At 34.2% G+C, this 22,243-nt stretch overlaps 1 protein-coding gene across 3 annotated transcripts in view; it reads right to left on the bottom strand.

The window, feature by feature from the left end:
- AGTPBP1 (ATP/GTP binding protein 1) overlaps window positions 1–22,243 on the bottom strand; it is a 172,293-nt gene that overhangs the window by 116,679 nt on the left and 33,371 nt on the right. For all 3 annotated transcript variants that reach the window (XM_008056463.1, XM_021711566.1, XM_008056464.2), the window contains exons 6-9: window positions 17,429–17,560; window positions 15,103–15,196; window positions 6,007–6,044; window positions 1,817–2,025 (exon numbers count right to left, since the gene is read on the bottom strand). In XM_008056463.1, the coding sequence (XP_008054654.1) occupies window positions 1,817–2,025; window positions 6,007–6,044; window positions 15,103–15,196; window positions 17,429–17,560 (473 nt within the window). The remainder of the gene's footprint in view (window positions 1–1,816; window positions 2,026–6,006; window positions 6,045–15,102; window positions 15,197–17,428; window positions 17,561–22,243) is intronic.

Below are 22,243 nucleotides of genomic sequence, written 5' to 3'. Positions count from 1 at the left end.
TTTACTGTTCAGAAGTATCTATTTGCAGCTGGGTGCGGGGGCTCATGCCTATAATCCCAGCACTCTGGAAAGCCGAGGTAAGCAGACTGCCTGAGCTCAGGGGTTTGAGACCAGCCTGGGCAACATAGCAAAACCTCGTATTTACAACAAGTCAGAAGTACCTAATTGTAAGAACCTCATGTGGCATATTGAGTAGGACTTTTCCTTAAATGTTTTAACTAAGCAGAAATCAATACCATCTTTGGAGTGACTTAGGGGACAATTGGCAAGCTTAGGGAAACATTTTTTTAAATAAAATTTAAGAGAATAAGGGGAAAAGGGAGTAAGAAATTTTAAAAGATGTAAGAAATAAAAACAAAAGTGCACTTGACCACCTTTCTCAGGACTATATCAGTTATCATGTAATGGCACCTCTTATAAATTGGCTACTCAAAAGGATAGCCTAAATATCACATTCAAAGTTTTAAGAGTTTGATTTGATGTCCTGGTATCTAATCTTGAGAAGGGCTGAGGGACAGGGGATTTGAAACTGTCATACAGCCATATAATTAGTAACAATTGACGTTTAGATGACACCTTAATACACTGCAAAAATCTCCATACACATTTTTATATCTGATCTGTCAAAATAGATGAGAAATTAAGGCTCAGAAATGTAAGCAGCATTAACAAAGTCATCTAACTCTTCCTCATATATCAAATATCCATCATTACCTATACTAGGACTAGTAAAAACAAATGCACGTGATTAATCTAGAAAAGAAAAAATTAAAGGTAAACATAAAATATGTGTTCAGCTATCTTAACTACCGTCATATAGACATAGATTATGTTTGTCATGTGCAACCCAAGAGGGAACAACCAAGATAACTGGCTGATATTTTCAAAAAGACAGATTTCTTTCTTTTTCTTTTTTTTTTTGAGTTGGAGTCTCACTCTGTCACCCAGACTGGAGTGCAGTGGCCGCTCCTGGCCACTGCAGCCTCCACCTGCTGGACTCCAGCAATCCTTCCACCTCAGCCTTCCAAGTAGCTGGAACTACAGACACACCTACCACGCCCGGCTAATTTTTGATTTATTGTAGAGATAAGGTCTCACCAAGTTGCCCAGGTGGGTCTCGAACCCGCGGGTTCAGGCAATCCACTCACCTCGGCCTCCCAAAGCTCTAGGATTATAGGCTGAGCCACCGAGCCCGGTCAACAGATTTCTTTCTAATAATTACAGCCTTCTAAAAATATCCTCATGGCTGACAGTCTTCTATGGATGCTAGAAAGGAACCCTTGAACATAATTGTCACAAATGTTTACGCTTAAGATGGCTGGCAGACCTAGCATTCTTAGTCCCAGGTTTCATTCTTGAACCTTCTCTATTTTAAAAAGGCTCTGTCCAGCAGAAAAACATGCAGGACACTTAAAGACAAGAGAAACATCCTACCAGCTGTAAAGAAGCCACAGATATATCACAAGGAGAGGAAATAAAACTGTGTACAGTCTATTACACATCCTAGAAAACACAGCTATATGGAATCACTGTCTGCTCAATGTCTGCTCAATGGATGGATTTATAAATCTTCCTTTTACCTTTAAAAGAATCTCACACTGCAGAGATGCTCAATGACCATTTTCTCTGACTCAATCTGAGGTCACATGTGAGAAATGATTAGCCTCTTCATTTTAACATTTTCAAAAAATACATTTATCATAAAAATATATTTATCATATGTATACTTTTCTGAATATTTGCACACTAATTCAGTTTTCTGAAGAACCAAATCATATCATTAGTATATAATCAGAATAGGAAGAAAATAACTCACTTGCGAAGTGTTATACAGAATTTTCATCCCATTGGCATCAATAAACGCTTTTCTTCCCAATTTAATGTTTGTAACACTTTTTAAACTCTGTAAAATTCCTTTCCGAATGAGCATGTTTCTATGCCGATTATCATGGCGGTGCCAATCTACATAAATTGTTAAAAGCACTTGGACATATCCTCTGTCTACAGCTCTCCTGGCATTTGTTTCTTTAACAAAAGAAAAGTGAGAAAAAATATCTTTAAAATGACAAGAGAAAGTGGCAGAATAAATAAAATTTAAAATAGATCCTCAATATTGTGATAAATTCTTATAATTTTTTTAAATGACAAACACCTATTTAAAATTTTTTTAACAAAATAAACATGACAAGTTCCAAGAGCAAATCATAACAATTTCCAAAAGCCTGCCCATATATTGTTTCAAAATTAACAAATATTAAAATGTCTTTAATAAATTTAGAGCTACATCTTTTTAAATGCTTTTCTTTACTAACAAAAGTTTTATGTATTTTAAAATTTACGAACATATTGACTTTAATTATACCAAACCGACTATATAACCTTTAATTACTAGTTGTGAACACGATTTTGACAAAAGTCAGTTATCATTTTTGTAACTTGTTACAAAATTTGTGTTTTCCCTAAAATTAGCCCTCATAAATTATAGCTCCTCCTGCAAACTTTATGTTTCCACTAAAATTAATTGCTTTAATTACCCTACAAGGACATAAATGTTCATGTTATAACAATGATAAGTTAAAAAATATTTATACAGCTTTTTTAGCAAATGAAATATAAGAAGCATTACATGATTACAAAATAGAGTTTTTTTATCTTTCGAGTCAATTGTTAGCTTTACTTAATTTTAATTGTCTTTACTGTAATGAAAACTACATTGAAATTTTGAGTAAATGGTCAATTTTATCAGAGTAGGGTTAAGATAAAAAAAATTAAAAATCTGAACTATTTTTAAAGTATTTTATCAGAGTAGGGTTAAGATAAAAAAAATTAAAAATCTGAACTATTTTTAAAGTATTAATACTTAAGATTTTTTTTGCTGGGGGGGTTGAAGTCTCACTCTGCCACCCAGGCTGGAGTGCAGTGGCATGCTGCTCAAGGCCACCATAGCCACGACCTGCTGGGCTCAGGCAATCCTTCCACCTCAGTCTTCCAGGTAACTGGAACCACACGCATGTGCTACCACACTCAGCTAATTTTTTGATTTATTGTAGAGACGAGGTCTCGCCATATCACTCAGGCTGGTCTCAAACCCCTGAGTTCAGGCAATCCTCTCACCTCGGCCTCCCAAAGTGCTGGGATTACAGGCTTCAACCACTGTGCCCGGCCTAATATTTAAGACTATTAACCAAAAGAACACATATTACTAAGACAGTGGTAAATCATGTTAGCACAGCACACTAAGTCACCCAACACTACTTCTGCGGGTTGACTGTAAGGAGTGCAAAACTAAAATACCAACCCAGCTGAGGTTGTTTAATTACAATGAAATACTAATCTCTTGTTAATCTCCAGTTTACCTATAAAATAATCCTCTGGTTCAGGACATGGACACAAGATAATGCAATAATAAGGCTCCACTGATTTTAGTTGCCTGATTTATTAGATTCCAAATGTGCTAATATATACCTAAAATGTAACACTGAGATGAATTTATTAATTCCCTCTCAGAACAATGTTCTGGCATTAGAAAGGCAGAAGGAATTTACCAGGGGAAAAAGTTTTCTTATGCAAAAGCTTTAAAATCTCTATTGTGTCTATAATAGCTAATTTGCTAAGGTTGTGGCTATTTTACAAAATCATTCAATTGTTTTGACCAACAAAAGTTTCATCCATTTTAAATGAATATACACTTTCTTTATACCAACTGGAATATTTAAGCCGTTAGCTTATGAACTGTGAATATTATTTTGCTAAAATTCATTATGATCATTGTTAATTCCTATTACAAGCTTTGTGAATATCCACCAGAATTCCCAATAGCCTAAATGATATTTACAAGAAATATTAAAATTACTTATGAAAGATCAAATAAGAAACATGTACATAACTCAAACACAGGTACTGGGTGATCCTTAAAGGAAGAAATCCGCAATCTGCACTTAAAACATTAGTAAAAGGATTTTTATTCATGTGTTCAGGGCCAACACTTCCCATCATTTATTTCTCTTCTTTCTCTAATTAAATGACAGCTTACATTTGCCTTGACATTGCAGTGTCTAATCTATACTCCAGCAATGGTAGCTGAGTTGACTATCTTTCTGGACTGTATGTAGACACATATTCTTTACACTATACTCTCCCACAACTATTTTAGTAGTCTAATTTATCCTTTTTAATTTTTATTTATTTATTTATTTTTAGAGAGGGTGTCTCACTATGTTGCCCAGGCTGGTCTCAAACTCCTGGCCTCAAGCAATCCTCCTGCCTAAGACTCCTAGAGTGCTGGTATTTTAGGTGGGAGCCACTGCGCCTAGCCTAAGCTATCCTTTTAAAGTAAATAACTGCCTCACCTCCTCCACCCCGAAAAAAAAATTAAGGAATTAAAAAAAAAAAATGAGAATGCTTCAAAATTCCATGGTTGGTTTAAAAATATGCAGTGTGCTACTAAATACTACTTTGTATTATTAAATTTTCATCCTATGTAGTACCATGTATCATTTTAAAATATATTAAATATTAACTACAGTCATTCTACTTGTCACTTTTTTATTTTTCTGATGGAGTAAACTACCTTCCTTTAAAAAAAATGAATTTAAAAAAGACTACTACTTAAAACTGAAAAATCAGATTGCAGTCATCTTGAGTCAACTGATTTCTACAAAATCCTTGAAACGTAAAAGAATTTTAGCTTGTACTAACTTAGAATTACTGACTTTGCCACTGGTGATTCTGAAAATTAGTAAGATTTAATAAAAGTGTAGGGTTTTTTTTGTTTTTCATTTTATAGAGACAGGGTCTTGCTATGTTACCCAGGCTGGTCTCAAACTAGGCTCAAGCAATCCTCTCCCCACAACCTCCCAAAAAAGCACTGGAATTCTAGGCATGAGCCACCACACCTGACCAAGAATTTAGTTTCAATAGCTATTCTAACCCACTCCAAATCAAAAGTATATGCTCGTATTAAGAACCAATCATTATACAGTTTGAACCACAAAGTCAGAGCCCATCAAAACAAGGCTACAAAGCTTTTCATAACATATGAAAATAAAGATACAAAACTAATCTGAGTACCATACAATTCACTTGAAAAATAAAACTGTTAAATGAAAATTCTGTTCTATAATATAATACTAATACCAAAGGTGAGTTTTAAAATTTAATAAGTCATTACCAAATACTATCAATTAATCATGTCACTATTCAAAAAAACAATTCTAGTAATTCAAACTAAGGGCAAGTTGGTCTCATCCTTAACAGTTTCTATTGAACTACCTGCTAACTATATTTCCCTTTGGGGAGTGAGGGAGGGGGACATATTATCTTAATTTAAGACAAATCTTTAAGATTAAATCTTAGCGTGGTTACCAACTGGCCACTAGAGTACTAAAAAATATATATTTAGATAAATATACTGAGTAGCTTGGAGAGAAAACAATATACAAATAAAGCATCATATCATAAGATGTATCTACTCTACTGCTTTAATTGTGAAGATAAAGAAAACAGTGCTTTATTTTGTAAATCTATGTACTAGACTGTAAATTTATACTAATAGTCACTTTTTCTAAATGTTATAAATTTAACTTTATTGGTAGAAACAAAATTTCTACTAATAAAGTTCTAAGTTAAAATCAGAGACAGTAGTTGTTAAATATATTTCTCACAGTAAAAAATCTCAATACCATGTTAGCTTGACATTCAAAAAGTAATACCTATATGTTTTCCTCTATTGATGGACTCTATGTTTGCATAAGCAACTTAGAAATGGGAAATAGTGTGCTTGATTAAATTATATAAATGTACTGAATAAATTACAGTTCAATAAACATCATATGGCATTAGTTATGATGTTTGTCAACTGCACTAAAAGGTAAAATTAATCCTAACATTAAATTGTAAACCAGCTTTTATAACTATAGATTAAATCTATATTTCCAGTTTATTTAACACGGTAAATAGAATTCCCATAAAAATAGTATCTAGTATTTCTAGTATTTAAAAACTTACTTGATTTTAGCAATGCAGCAAGAGTGTCTAAAGCAACCCTGTCAACACAACAAGAAAACACAAACAACAACAAAACTAGTAAAATTAATCTACAATAGTAAATTAATACAATCTTTTCATACAAGTAATTATTCTATTATCTAATCCCAAACTTATTCTTGTTATAGTTAATTACATATGGTGTTTTTCTGTATGCATCTATATTTAGCTCAAAACTGGATATGAGGAAGGCTGAAATATCAATAGATAAGTAGCCAAAAAGTTTTAAGAAAGAAAAAGAAAGTTAGCAATGTCTAAATTTTTTTGTCATAAGTCAGATGAATGAAATAAATTAGAGTACCTGGACCTGGTCCTGAGAGAGTTAACAAAGGAACCATACTATTAAGAATCACAGGCCCTGACTTACAAAGAAATTAAAACAAAAACAAGTTTTAACGCAAGTTAAATTCACAACTACAGAATTCCATAGATACTGTAACTTTCTGACGTTAAAGTATTTCAGTTCTACCAAACTATAATCCTATTTAAGATCATAGCAAATGTAAAATATTTTGGAAATTGGAAGTTTGGGAAGTAGAAGTATGAACTCTTAACATGTTTCAGCCATGAGGCACCAAAGTGAATAATGAGCCTAGTATCTCAAAAACTCTTAACATGTTTCAGCCATGGGGCACCAAAGTGAATAATGAGCCAAGTATCTCAAAAACTCTTACTGTCCTTTGGAGAACAAAGGAATTGCCCTGAAAATTGAAGGTACTTATATTTTCTTTGAACATAAATACTCAGTCACACATAGTGAAACTGACTGCTATTAATCAGTTGTAAAAGTACATATACCAACACTGAGGAAATGGCATTTAATTTCAATATTTTAAAAAATATAAGGCATACACTATGGTACCTTTTACTCACATGTCAACAATTATAATTAGTTTGTATTAAAATTATGTATGTTATCAAACAATCATTTCACTCACCATTAAGCATTTGTTGAATGCCTACTAGATATCTACGGTAACAAGTTCATGGGTATAAAATTAGAAAACACACTTATCTCTTTTGCAGATAATTTTACAGTCAACATAATGAAACAAAAGCGCACACCTAAGAACAAAGCTACTCAAGATATTAAAAAGACAATTAGGGCAATAAAGTAAAAGTTGCAAACACTCGCAGTAAAAAAGGGGTAGCATGACCAGATACAGTTAAAAACAAACAGCATAATTGATTAGAAGGTTTAAGACTGGTAGTAATTTACAGTGAAACCTGAAACAATACTCCAGGACTATGCACAGAGTAAGTGTTCAACAAAAGCCCTTAAGAGGAAGTTCTTAACAGTTAAGCTTAGGTTTATTGGCAAAAATAAAGCAACCACATAAACCTTTATAATGACATTTATAAAACTAAAACAAAGTCGATGCTTTTAAAAATATTATAAATTCATACCTGTAACTTTCTTAAAACACTGTGAAGTATTGATAATGGTGAGTTAAAAGTAAATTGCACTGAATCATCATTAAGAAACTTTCCATACTTTTACAGTTATGCAACAAAATGTACAAGAAGTTATAAAACTATCAGAAGGATGGCTTTTAAACTGGTCCAAATTAAACACAAAACTAAACAGATATTCAAAAAAAAAACTGCAACTTATAAAAACTAAAACAGAAAACTACTTAAGCAAGATCTGACAAATTCCAGAAGCTATTATAGATGCTTTATATTTGTGCTTTCTAGCTTCATTCCTAAAACCAACCTAACCCACAGAATTGGCATGTTTTATGAATAAGGAAACTACATGATTTAGAATATTAACATGCCTAGGGACACATAAAAACTCAATGATATGAAAAATAGATAATATCAACCTCTTGTTGAGAAAGGAAATTATGAAATCAGAAATGTCAGCTCCCTTTGAGAAGACTGTCTGAACTTTCTGTTAGATGGACTAACAGAAATTGTATCAACTCTCTCACTAGGTATAACTTTTTTCAAAATGGACAAAATGGAACAACTGTTTAAGATACAGGATACCAAGCAATGAAGGATAGAAATCTATAAGAGACAAAAAGAAATGAGGTGGATTCCACAATTGCCCAGCTTACTATACATTGAGAAAGCAACAAGCCACAGCACAGACAAATGAACCCTAGATGGAGCTGGCCAGTTCCTCAGTTGAGCATACAAGTCCCCTGATTAAGGACATGGACAGTCCAGGGAGACCAAGGTGGTTGGTGTTCATGGGCAGAATGTACACAAAAGAAAGCTGTGCAGAAGGAGAAGCTCAGAGATTTTCAGAGGGTACTGTTTGAATACTCAGCCAAGTAGTGATCAGTACTACATATGAAGTAACCACCAAGACTGGGGAAAACCATGTGAAAGAACTAGAGACTACTGTCTAGTACTCGCACAGGGCTGCAAGCAATGTCTGTTCCCACCAATCAGACTGGAAATCCTCACAATTCATGAAGCAGAGTATTCAGAAAGATGCTGCTTCAGTAGTAGGGAACAATCAGTCCTAGACTCTGCTCTGATCCCATCTAACAAATCAGAAAAGACTTCAACAGACTTAACTATTTCCAAGTAACTTAACTGCAACCCAGAACTGACCTCAAGAATATTCATAGAAATTCAAAAATATCCAACACCCAACAAAGTGAAATTCACAATAACTGGCACTCAATCAAAAATCATCAGCCATACAAAAAGCAGGGAAATAAGACTCATAATGATGAGGGAAAACAAACGAATTAAAACAGATCTAGAATTCACATAAATGTTAGAAAACATTAAGATAGTTATTATAATTGTACGACATGTTCAATTAGCTAAAGGAAAGAATTAGCATGCTATGGAAATAGTTTTTTCAAAAGCTACCTTCGATCTAGCCATTCCCTTCTTAGATATCTACTCAACAGAAATAAAAAAAATAAGGTCAAAAAGTCTTGTACATAAACATTCATAGTAGCTTTATAATGGTCAAAAACTAGAAAAAAACCAAATGCCCATCAATAGGTGAATGAATAAAAAAAGTATGGTACAGCTATATAATTGTGAATACTACTAAGCAATTGAAAGGAATAAACATCTGAACACGGAACATAATTGAACTTAAAAATAATCATGATACATGAAAAAAGGCAAACTCTCCCCCCAAAAGAGTACACATATTATGATCCCATTAATATAACATTCTTAAACATGCAAATAAACCTATAATAACAGAAAGCATAGCCATGATTGCCAAGGCCAAAGAGGAAGAAGCAAGGGAGGAATTACCAAGGGGTACAATAAAGCTGTTGGAGGTGACAGAGACATTCATTTATCTTGACTGTGGTGACAGCTTCACGGGTTCAGCTATAAGTCTAGGACCACATTATGATTTTCATGAGCTCCAGGCACTTCTTTGACTTCAGAGGCCTCTCCCTCCACAAAACTTACTGAAAATTCAAACAGTATTTTACAACTGTGTTGGTATAAAGATGAATATATTAATAATATCAGATAAAAATTTTTCTTTGGCCTAAAAGTTCATTTTTTACAATTTTAAAAGAAATTAACACATTTTATGGACCTCTGATAGTATCGTGGGTCCTTAGCATGATGCCTACTGAGCCTAAAAGCTTTAGCACTGCCTGTATCAATGATCATATAATTGTATACTCTGAATATACAATTTAGCATATGTCAACTATATCTCAGAAGGGTATTTTTAAAAATAGAAGGCAATCTAATGTAAGAGGAACTAAGTAAATCTCTTCCCATGACACTTTAATCACTGTATGTTATAAATTCATCCTATTTAAAAAGGTGATAAGAAAGCTGATACAAAATATTTACTCCTCAAGGCACAAACCAATCTGCTGATTCATCATATTAAGAAGGTCGGTGGCTCAGCCTGTAATCCCAGCACATTGGAAGGCCAAGGCGACTGGATTGCCCGAGCCCATGGGTTCGAGCCCAGGCAACTTGATGAGACCTAGTCTCTACAGTAAATAAATAAAAATTAGCCAGGCATGGTAGCACACGCCGGCAGTTCTGGCTGCTTGGAAGGCTGAGGTGGAAGGATCATCAGAGTCCAGCAGGTCAACTCTGGACTCTGCACTCCAGCCTGGGCAACAGACTGAGACTCCAACTCAAAAAAAAAAAAAAAGATTCACTGAATTACACCTGTTTTCTACAGTAAGTAGCACATCCCATTTTGTGTTTCTTACCATTCAATCAATATAAGAAGTCTCTTCGTCAACAGTTTTACTATAGAAACTATCATGACCCACCAAAAACATAAGCCTTTACATATAGATAGAAGTCAAGGTTTATGAAGAACTATGCAAATTATGCAAAGTGAAGACATACCTAACACAGGACACAGTGAAAGACTACAAACTTTACTTATTACTAAGTAGTACAATTAACTTAATATAAATCACTGTTATGAGATGAATTGTGTCTCCCAGAAGGATGTATGGAAATTCTAAACTCCAGTACCTCCAAATCTGACTTTATTTGAAAATACGGTCATTGCAGATATATTTAATTTACATGAAGCAGAGTACATGGGTCCTTAATAGAAATGTGCCTGGTGTCCTGATAAGGAGAGAAGACAGTGTGAAAACAGACACAAAGGGGAGAGTGTCATGTGATGATGGAGGTGGAAACTGAAACGCTATGGCTACAAGCCTAGCAACACCAAAGATGGCCAGCAAACTACCAGAAGCTAAGAGGCAAGGAAGGCTCCTCCCCTACAGGTTTCAGAGGGAGCATGGCCCTGATGACAAGTTGGTTCTGGATTTCTAGCTTCCAGAACTGTGAGACAATAAATTTCTGTTGTCTTAAGCCACTAAGTTTGTGGTACTTTGTTATGACAGCACTAGAAAATGAATATAATATCTTAGATGCAATCACTTGCAAAGAACTCAATGGATTTTTCCTTTCTGCAGCTAATTCTTTATTCAAAATTCTAAAAATCTTAGAGTACTTTCAGAAGTTCTTTCTCCCTGCTGGCAGTGTATACAACTATTTGAACCAAATAAAAGTGCTTCTGACAGTTTGAAATCCTAAAACCATAACATGTTTTTAAATTGATGTCTATTATTCAACACTGGAAAGTAGGGATACAAACCCATTTCTTTCGATGCCAATGCTTATTGCATTGTTTTGTATTTTCACTAGATTGAAACAAATTATGAGATTTGGTGCAACGTCATCTTTAAAATTTTACCAAAACGTTATTTAGAAAGTATTCTTAAAACTTCTTCAAATAAATTTCTGAAATTCTATGACATTGATAAGCCAATATGAACTAAAAATGTATATGTTACAAAAGAAATTTTAGAAATGCAATTTATTGAAATGTTTAGTTTGTATTATGTTGATTAAAATTTCTCAGTGTCAAGAATTTATACTTCCTCATATATTTTTTCAATCTTGCATTTCCCACACAGAATAATATAACCAACAATAACTCAAAAATCAGTCTGTGGCTGAGTTACTTAAGCCATGAGTAAGAAAAGCTAGAGTCCCAGGTACTCATCTACTTTAAATTGAGAGTCAATCCTTGCAATGACCTCCAAACCTATGCAGAAACTAACACAGACACAGTTACAATAACTTCCTTAGTTCCTTCCCTCTAGATGAATAATTTTAAATCCAAAACCTAAAACTGGAAAAGAAAGGAAATCCTAAAAACAAGCATCATCCTTCAAACATAAATAAATCTCTCAATCTTCTTTCCATTAAATGTAGGAAATTGGTTACGGAGAGGAAGAACTACAATAGAAAGCACTAGACATCTGAGTTTTCATTAAAGGAGAGATTATTCAAAATAACAAGAGAGAAATATACAGATGTTTGGTCAATGAATGGCTTATTCTTGTCAAAGTAAAAATTAAAAGTTAATTTTTATTTTTAAAACATAAATAGGAAAAAGAATGGATAATTTAGATAACTATAGTATCTTCTCAGAAGTTTTAGGTTCACTGACTTCTACACTGGTTTAGATCTATACATAATAAAGATACTTTTGAAATGTTCCATTTTCCCTAGGAAGATTTTTATTAGATTTGATAACTTGGTTAGAATAGAGTTTAAAGTACATTTTAAGGAGAAGATGACCTTTACATAAAATAAATTATAAGCCAGGCTCGGTGGTTCTGCCTGTAATCCTGCGCCTTTGGGAGGCTGAGGTGAGTGGATTGCCTGAGCCCACGGGTTCGAGACCCGCCTGGGCAACCTGGCAAGACCTCATCTCTACAATAAATCAAAAATTAGCCAGGCGCAGTAGCACACACCTATAGTTCCAGCTACTTGGAAGGCTGAGGCGGAAGGATCGCCAGAGCCCAGCAGGTCGAGGCTGTGGTGGCCGGGAGCGGCCACTGCACTCCAGTCTGGGCAACAGAGTGAGACTCCAACTCAAAAAAAAAAAGAAATTATAAATTCTTATACAGATTAAGAGGAGAAATGGTATATAAATTTAAAAACAAAGAAGATGCTTTTAATATTAGCTAGGACTCATTCACATTACTACATTGCTTACCTAAACTGTGTTACATTAATATAGGCAGTGTGCAAATTATAAGAATCATCTCATTCAATCCTCACAACAACCTTATAATGGAGGTACTAATAACATTATCATTCTGACAGGAAACTGGGGCATAACAGATTATGTAACTTACTTTGTATCATGGGTCAGGAAGTGCTGGAGTTAACAAGCAAATCCAGGTCTGTCTGCCTCTACTGTAAACCACTACACTACACCAATTCTGTAAACTGTTTTTGCTGATTGTCATAAAGACATTCCATTTGTTTTGTTCCATTTCAGCAGGTGCTCTAGGACTATATATAATTCTTACATAACTAAATATATTGTCTCTCCACCAAATAATATTTAATAAATATGTGCAAGTAAACACTAAGAATATTTTTAAAATATTGTAACTTTTATTAAGAAAGGATAAAAATCTGAAAATGTTCTGAACACTATCTGTTTAAGAGTAAAATATAATCAAACAGTTCATGTGGACAAGTTCTTCTTTATTAAAAAAACCTAACAACTAATGAGCACAGAAAAAAAAATTAGAGAAGTCATTATTTTGCGACACCTAATGAAACAACATATATAAGCAATGTCATGAAAGACTGCTAAATCATTAAGCAAAAAGTATTAAAGACAGGGACATTTCTAATGGATGGATCACCTCAACTCAGTGATCTTAAGTGATACCAAAAAAAGTACCCAGCACTACCTATGAAATATTTTTGACCAAAAAAAGAGAACCTAATCCACTAGCTCTTATTGGCCTACAGAAAATGTGAAGGATCTACCCATATTATAAATGATGGCAGAATACAGTCATTCTAATCCAGAATGTGGGCTACTTTAAAAAACATATCATCCAAGCCCTTCAACAAATAAAACAGAACTAAAAAATAGGGAAACCTTTACTGATTTTAACAGGTTATGAACATATCAATCAAATATAATGTACAGACTTTATGTGGACCTCGATTTGAACAAGTCAACTGTAAAAGTAGTATTTCTTAGATAATCAAAGAATATTAGATGCTATTAAGGAATTAATAATATTGTTGAGTACAGAAATGATATGGTGGCAACATTAAAAAAAAAAAAAGGTCTGTATCTGATAGTGATCATATCAAAGTGGCTGAACACAGTGGCCCATGCCTGCAGTCCCATCATTTTGGGAGGACGAGGCGGGAGGATGACTTAAGTTAGCAGTTTGAGACCAGTCTGGGCAACATAGTGAGGCCTCACCTCTAAAAAAATTTTTTTTAATTAGCCAGATTAGTGGCATGCATCTATGGTCCCAGCTACTCAGAAGGCCAAGGTGGGAGGATCCCTTGAGCTCAGGAATTTGAGGCTACAGTGAGGTATAATCACAAGCACTCCACCTGGGTGACAGAGCAAGACCCTGTATCTTAAAAAATTAAAATTAAATTAAATTAAGAATTTACAGATCAAATACAATAGCTGATATGTGCTTTAAAATACTCTAGAAACAACATAAAGTCAGAGAAATGAAACATGAAATAAAAAATGACAGAATTTTGATTGTTGTTGAAACTGGGTAGCAGGTACATTTGTATAGGCTTAGAAATGGATTCTGATTCAAACAAACCAACTCAAAAGGGCAATTTTGAGACAACTGGAAAAAACTAAATATACTAGATTTTAGACTGTATTAACAAATCAATTATTTTGTTGGCTATGATTGCAGTGTGGTGGTGATGTTTTTGAGTCTTTATTTAGCAGAGTTATATACATAAGTATTTAGAAAACAAATGATACTATTTGACGAAAATAATCTCAGAAAAAAATATATGGAATTTGCTTACAAAAATACACACACACACACAAATCTGAAATTTCTTAAAAGTACCCCAGGAAAAACAAACAATAAAGTATAGAGGAAAAGAAAAGATAAAATGTTGATAATTCTTAATGTAGTAAGAATTAATACAATTCATTCAATATAATTAGTTTAATATAAACTCTATTTTAGGTAGGTTTGAAAAATTACACAATTAAAAAAATTGTAATGACCTCTAAAATGGCTTCAAAACTACAATCAAATAATTGGAAATTACTTCATTTTCTGAGGTAAAAAGACCTATTAGTGAATGAAAACACAAACACACACATTTATCAGGATCAGGGAAAAAAATGACATGATTTTAACAAAACAGAAATGTATTAATTTAAGACATGTTCAGGTAATCCTAAAAATGAAGAAAGTAGTCATTAAAAGATTGCAAAATTGGGTAGGAAGTATAGTAGGCACTCAATAAATGCTCCTAAATGAATGAAATTCTTTAAATAATGTTTTCCTCTTATAGCATCCAGAAATATTTGAAGTCTAAGTTTCTATAAACACTCTATTTAGTGAATTGAAAATTATCCAATTGATGTATTTTTGAAGATTAAACTTTACACTAAAGAAAATCTTTATCATAATTAAATCACTATTCAAGAACTAAGAAAGGATCCTAGACACAATTTAATTCAACCTGCTATCAATGAGGGCCAGAGTAACAAAGGATATACCTCCATTTACATTGAAAATATTTACTCACTTCATAAGACCGGAATTCTTCTTACTAAATGGTCCAATGATTTTAAACATAAGTTCCACAACTCCATTTTTCCCTAAAGATACTGAATTCACAGCTGGGAGGGGAAGAAAAAGATACAAATGATTTTAAGACTTCAATAACTGAAAATGCGTACACAGTGAATATAGCCAAAAACATATACAAAATGTTTAGTAAATATGAACTCAAGTCACTCTTAAAGTCGACCTTAACTAAACACTTAAAAGGAGGATGTGTTTGGTTTTGCTTTTTTTTTTTTGTGGAAAGTACAGAAAAATCCAGAAACAAGTTATATTCCAAAAAATACTACGATAAAAAAGTACTTCAGTTACTCCATTTGTTTCTTCAATAAATTTAGAGCAATTCAGAGACAAAACTAAACATTCAGAGAACAAAGTGTAGAGAAAATCACAGAAACAATAAGCAAATAATTACTAAATTACTTTGTAAATGGGTTAAGAATTGTAGACTACTTGGATTATACCACTGAGAAGTTCCTAATTCAAAGTGAAACAGGCATTTCTGGAAAAAATGATGCCTAGGTTCAATAGGAGTTAGTGAGGACAGGAGTTGGCATGAAGGGGTAGGGGTAGATGTGGTCTGTAGTATCTCTGGAGACTGGGGTAAGACAGACAGTAGAATAAAAACCATGAATACCATGGGTACAACCAGTAATATGTTGTTAAAACATACAGCATCAGACAAAGACATACAGATAGAAAGATGAGGTGAAAAAAAAGTAAGAAACAAATTATGAAGGGCCCTAGAAAGTTAATTCTTTCAGCCATAGGGATCTCAAATAAATAGATCAGAACTCATAGCAGCCTGGGGACGATGGTTTTGAGAGACATAAAGGAGGCCACAGCCTAGGTAAGAGGTAATGAGGACCTTAACTGAAGCAGTTGTAACAGGAAAAAGGATGAAACAATTTTAGTATTTCACATGGAATATGCAAGCGATTACCTAGCTAGAAAACTGTCTCCAACATTTTCAATTCTGAAACATATTATGGAGTCAGGCACGGTAGCATGCGCCTGTAGTCCCAGCTACTATTTCAGCACTTGGAAGGCTGAGATAGGAGGATCAACTTGAGGCCAGGAGTTTAAGGCTAGTATAGGCAACATAGCAAGAGTCTTGTTTCCAAAATAAAAAAAAAAAATTTTTTAAGAAAAACTGATTATAGATAAGCCATTTGCTAGTTTTCTAATGGTTAATTCAATAAAATGTTACCAAAAACGTAGCTCCTAATGCTTTCTAGAATGATCTTAATTTTCTCTATATCTGTTTATGACTCGATTATCCCTTATAATTTTAAGTCTGTACTGTCTTTTTCAGTGATTTAAGTATTCATTGGTTTATCTACTTTATTCTTAATCTAATGCAGTTTTGTCTTTAAAATCAACTGCTTTTTATTTTCTTATATTTCTTGCTCATTTTTCCCTTCACTGTTTCATTTCTCTGCTTTCCTTGTGTTTATTTCTCCATTAACTTCTTTAGTTAGATTTCTAATTCATTCCTTTCCTTATGTTCTTTTTAATTATATAGTGTTAATTATTTAAGTATTCAGAGCTATTTTTCTCTGAGCATACCTTTAGCTACATTGTCAACTTACAGATATATAAAAATAACTTGTTTCTATACTACATACACACACACACACACACACACACATCTAACATTATATCATCATTTTACAATATTCCATAACAACATATAATCTACAATTTAAGGTTCATTCTTTCATTAACCATTTCAATTCTACAGTCAGAGAACAGAAAGAAAATCCGTATCTCATTGGGTGGTACCTAATGTTGGTAAATGAGAGTGTGTGTTTTGGGAGAGACTCTATCTGAGTCTATCTCTAAGTAACCCCTCTTCTCCCTAACTTCCTAAGAGGGTCCTTTACTACTTATTTTCGGTTCTGCTACTTCCTTATTGGTTGCTCAGTTAGCTCCATACTATTCCATGCCTTCTTTCTCAGCTTTCCTCACACCTGTGAAAATTCAGAGTCATAGGAGTTTTTCTAGCCGCCAGTACTCTCATATTCTTCCATATTTTTTCCACAGGATGTCTATTCACCCCCTCACTCCAGTACTTTACAAACTGTAGAATTAGTGAGAATTCTCAAGAGTCTGTCAACTTACCCTCTTACTGGAGATCATTTTTGTTGTGGTTGGAGTTAGGAGTTACAAAGAGCCATATTAAATCTTCTCTTTCCAGTTCCACAAATTTTAGAGATTCATAGAATTAAGATACTTTAAAACTTTCATTTAGTGTAAGTTCACAACTGAGTCACTCAAATACTCACAGTTGGCAGAATATACTCGTAAAAGCTGAAGACAAGGTAGAACCAAGCGATGATTCTGCAAATTCTGTTTGACCAAATTCAGGGTTATATTCAGAGCCCCATTAATTCTAGCCTTCACTCCAAATTTTTTATCTGTTTGAAAAAAGAAAAAGCACAATTTATTCACATGTAATTTCTGTGTAAAATGAAGATATCATTTTAAATGGTTTTCAAATGTATATTATAGATAATATTATCAAATTTAAATTCGACCTGAAGTAATTAAAAGTACAATCACTTTTTGTATGACTTTAGAAACAGCCTTTTCCTTTCCGAAGCACGACATGGAGGAATGCACTAGAGGCAGGTACAGGGATAAGGCAGGAGGATGGGGGTGGGTACAGACAAACACTTGGACGGCCGTAACAGGAAGAACCTCCTGATCCACCACACTCGTAAGTCTGACTGATTCGACCCACTTTCCACAAATGGCATCACACAGTTGAAGGGAAGAGCGAAGAGTCTCTCCACCGACAATGTTACTTACTTCATGTAAAACTTTTCAGATTTATAAAAAAAGATAAATTAACGAAAAAGTAAACAGCTTATATAGAAAATAATCTGGTAAATATTAACAAATACATATGTAAAGGGATATATTATATTCTTAACATAAAAAAGGAAGAGAAGAAGAGAAGTCCTTGATTCCTATTCTCACAAAAAACTGAAACAATTAAAAAACAATTTAAGGCAGGCTCAGTGGCTTAGCATGTAATCCCAGCACTTTGGGAGGCCAAGGCAAGTGGATTGCCTGAGCCTGCAGGTTCAAGACTATCCCAGGCAACTTGGCAAGACTGCATCTCTACAGTAAATAAAAAATTAGCGGGGCATGGTAGCATATGCCTGTAGTTCTGGTTACTTGGAAGGCTGAGAAGGAATGATCACTGGAGCCCAGCAGGTCAGCACTGGGATGGCCATGAGTGTGCCACTGCACTCCAGCCTGGATAATGGAATGAGAATCCAACTTAAAAAAAAAAAAAAAAAAAACAATTTAAATGACAAGAATTTAAGAATGTTAAGATTTAAACAAAGAAAGTAAGCAGAACCACCAAACAGAATTTCAAGTCAAAAAGAACAAAATATTTCTGAGGGGAAATAACTCCTCACCTCATACAAAAAAAAAAAAAAAGAATGAAAAATAACTTAAGAAATTACAGAACCTTATAGACAGGTTATGCTTGGTCTAAGCATGAATTCCTTCGTTTACCAAAAAAAAAAGAGAGAAAGAGAAAAAGGGAGAAATTACTGTATAACATCCTTGAATGAAATAGAAATGGAAAACTAAGGCAAACAGTAAAGGAAATGAAACAAATTTAAAAGGCTATATAGAAGAAAATAAAATTAAGATGACTACAACTTAAAAAATATTAAAGAAACATATCAATATCTCAATTTAATTTCATAAACAAGTAGAAAAAGATAACCAAGTTCTAATAAGAGGAGAAAGCATAAGATAACAATATTCATTAATAAATAAGATTTTATTTTATTTTTATTTTTCATTTTCCATAAAAACCTCAAAATGGAGTCTTTATATCTCAAATAAAAGAGTTAAAGAAAAGTACTATACAGCTATCATACTTCTTAAAGTGAATATATGTCTAAGTCATATATTAAATATGCCTGAAAACCTGCAGTCACTTCAGGGTTATTTTCTTCAAAATACCTGTTAAACGTACTAGCTAAAAATTTATGCAACACATAAAGATATGCATGAAATACATATAAATACACAAATTATGTACACCTACACCCTCACTTTTTTTGAATAAGCTTTTTTGCCAACTATTCCAAAATTTAAAACTAATTTGTATGTTACAAGGCAATGATAAAGTTCCTAAAATACAATTGTAAGGGTTTAGAACCTCATTTTAATATTTGGGTAGGCAGGTAACTGTAAACTGACTTTAGGTTCTATTCATCTGTTAAACTAACCTGGATCAGCTCCTTCCTTTGTTCTATATCCCATTTTTCTCAATTTATATTTTTGAATACTATGTACATCTTACTGTTAATAATCAGTCTCATATTTCATATCTATTTTGGTCTTCTTAACTAGATTGTAAGTTTCCTGAGCACTGAGATTGTGCAGCACACATGTGACTATTAATGAAAAGCAATAATATACTCTATCCTCATGTTCCTCAAAACATTCCCATTCATATTTCCTCTTTCTAGCCTCAACAATATCCATATTACAGGAATCTTTTATATCAGCAGTCCTCAACTTTTTGGGATCAGGGACCAGTTTCATGGAAAACAATTTTTCCACGGACGAGCGGAGTGGAGATCATCAGACATTAGATTCTCATAAGCAGCGCACAACCTAGAGCCTTCTAGTGCACATTCACAAAAGGGTTCATCCACCTATGAAAATCTAATGCCAACACTGATCTGACAGTAGGCGGAGCTCCCCTGGCCTGCAGCTCACCTCCTGTTGTGCACCCACAGAGGGTACTGGTCCTAGGCCAAGGGGATAGGGATCCCTGGTTTATAGACACACACCAAGACACACTTGCAATTCAGACGTATTTTTCTTCTGCAGTAGAATTCCTCAAGAATTTCTGATCTTCAATCCTTGCAGGTTACTAGTTGACTATAAAATAGCACTTCATTACCAAAACCCAAAATAGCAGTAGCATTTTAGATTTTATAAACTGAGCAGTTTCTAGGCTGGGCACAGTGGGTCCTACCTCTAGTCCCAGCATTTTGGAAGGCCAAGGCAGGAGAATCACTTGAGCCCAGAAGCTAGAGACCAGTCTGGGCAAAATAGCAAGACCTCAGCTCTACAAAAAATATTTTTAAAAATTTGCTGGGCATGGTGGCATGTGCCTAAAGTCCCAGCTACTTGGGAGGCTAAGGCAGAAGCATCTGAGCCCAGGAGATCAAGGCTACAGTGAGCTGTGATGATGCCACTGTACTCCAGCCTGGGAGACAGAGTGAGACTCCAAGGCAAAATAAAAATAAAAATAAAATCGAGCCGTTTCTAGAAGAAAACACTGGGGAAATACCTCTAGTCAAAGGTTTCATGCGTATGGGCCAGGCGTGGTGGCTCATGCCTGTAATACCAGCACTTTGGGAGTTCAAGGAAAGAGGATTGACTGAGCCCATGGGTTTGAGACCAGCATGGCCAACATGGCAAGATCTGTCTCTACAATAAATAAAAGAATTAGCTGGGCATGGTGGGGTGCGCCTATAGTTCCAGTTACTTGAAAGACCGAGGCAGAAGGATTGCCTGAGCCCAGCAGGTCAGGGATGTGGTTGACATGATCATGCCACTGCACTCCATCCAGGGAAACAGAGTGAGACTATGATTCAAAAAAAAAAGATTTCTCCAATATGATCTCAAAAGCATAGGCAACCAAAGCAAAAATTTACCACTGACACACTGGACTAGAACAAGCTAAAAAGCTTCTGCACAGCAAAGGAAACAACAAAGTGAAGAGACGAGACGACCTAAAGAACAGGAGAAAATATCTACCAACTAACTATTTACAAATTAGGTTAATAATCAGAATATATAAGGAACTCAACTTAATAGCAAAAAAAATAATAATAATAATCAAATTTTTAAATGGACAAAAGATCCAAATAGACATTTCTCAAAAAAAGACAAATGGCCAACAGGTATATGAAAAAATGCTCAACATCACTATCATCAGGGAAATGCAAATGCAAATCAAAACCTGAATGAGGTATCATCTCACTCCAGTTAGAATGGATATTATCAAAAAGACAAAAATAACAAATGCTGATAAGGATGCAGAGAAAGGGAGAATGCTCAAACACAGCTGGTTGAAATGTAAATGAGCACAGCCACTATGGAAAACAGTATGGCAGTTCCTCAAAACACTAAAAATACAACTATCATATGATCCCACAATCCCATTGCTGTGTATATATACAAAACAAAGGAAATCAGTATATTAAAGAGACATCTGCACCCCCTTGGTTACTGCACCACTATTCACAATAGCCAAGATATAAAATTAACCTAGGCATACATTAACAAATGAATGGATTTTTGGAATGTGGTAAATATACATAATGGAATATTACTCAGCCATATAAAAGAATAAAATCCTGCCATTTGCAGCAACATGGGTGCAAATGGAGGTCATTATGTAAAGTGAACAGGAGAAAACAACTGCAAACTATTCATAGATTAGATTAATAATCCAAATGCATAAGGAATTCAATCCAATAGCAAAAAAAGATAAATATCGCCTGGTTTCATTCACATGTGCAAGTTAAAAATGGGGATCTTATGCAGGAAGTGAACACAATGGTGGTTACTAGAGGCTAGGAAGGATAGTGAAGAGGTGGGGATAAACAGCAGTTGGTTCATGGATACAAAACTACAGTTAGCCAGAAGGAATAAGATCCAGTGTTCAGTAGCACAAAAGGGCAACTATAGTTTATAGTTAACAATACCTTATTGAATATCTCAGAATAGTTGTAAGAAAAGATTTGGAATGTTCACAACACGAGGAAATAATAGATGTTTGAGGCAATGGATACCCCAAGTACTCAGATTTGATCATTATACATTGTACACTTGTATCAAAATATCACATGTACCCAAAACATACGCACAACTATTCTGTATATATAGAAATTAAGAATAAAATTTTTGGCCGGGCTCAGTGCCTCAGCCTGTAATCCCGTGCTTTGGGAGGCCGAGGTGAGCGAATTGCCTGAGCCGCGGATTTGAGACCCGCCCGGGCATCTTGGCGAGACCTCATCTCTACAATAAATAAAAAAAAAAAAAATTAG

The sequence above is a fragment of the Carlito syrichta genome, unplaced genomic scaffold, assembly GCF_000164805.1.
Source record: "Carlito syrichta isolate Samal-C Ts95f unplaced genomic scaffold, Tarsius_syrichta-2.0.1 Scaffold302371, whole genome shotgun sequence".
NCBI classification, from domain to species: Eukaryota; Metazoa; Chordata; class Mammalia; order Primates; family Tarsiidae; genus Carlito; species Carlito syrichta.
This window is presented reverse-complemented; position numbering and strand designations above follow the sequence as displayed.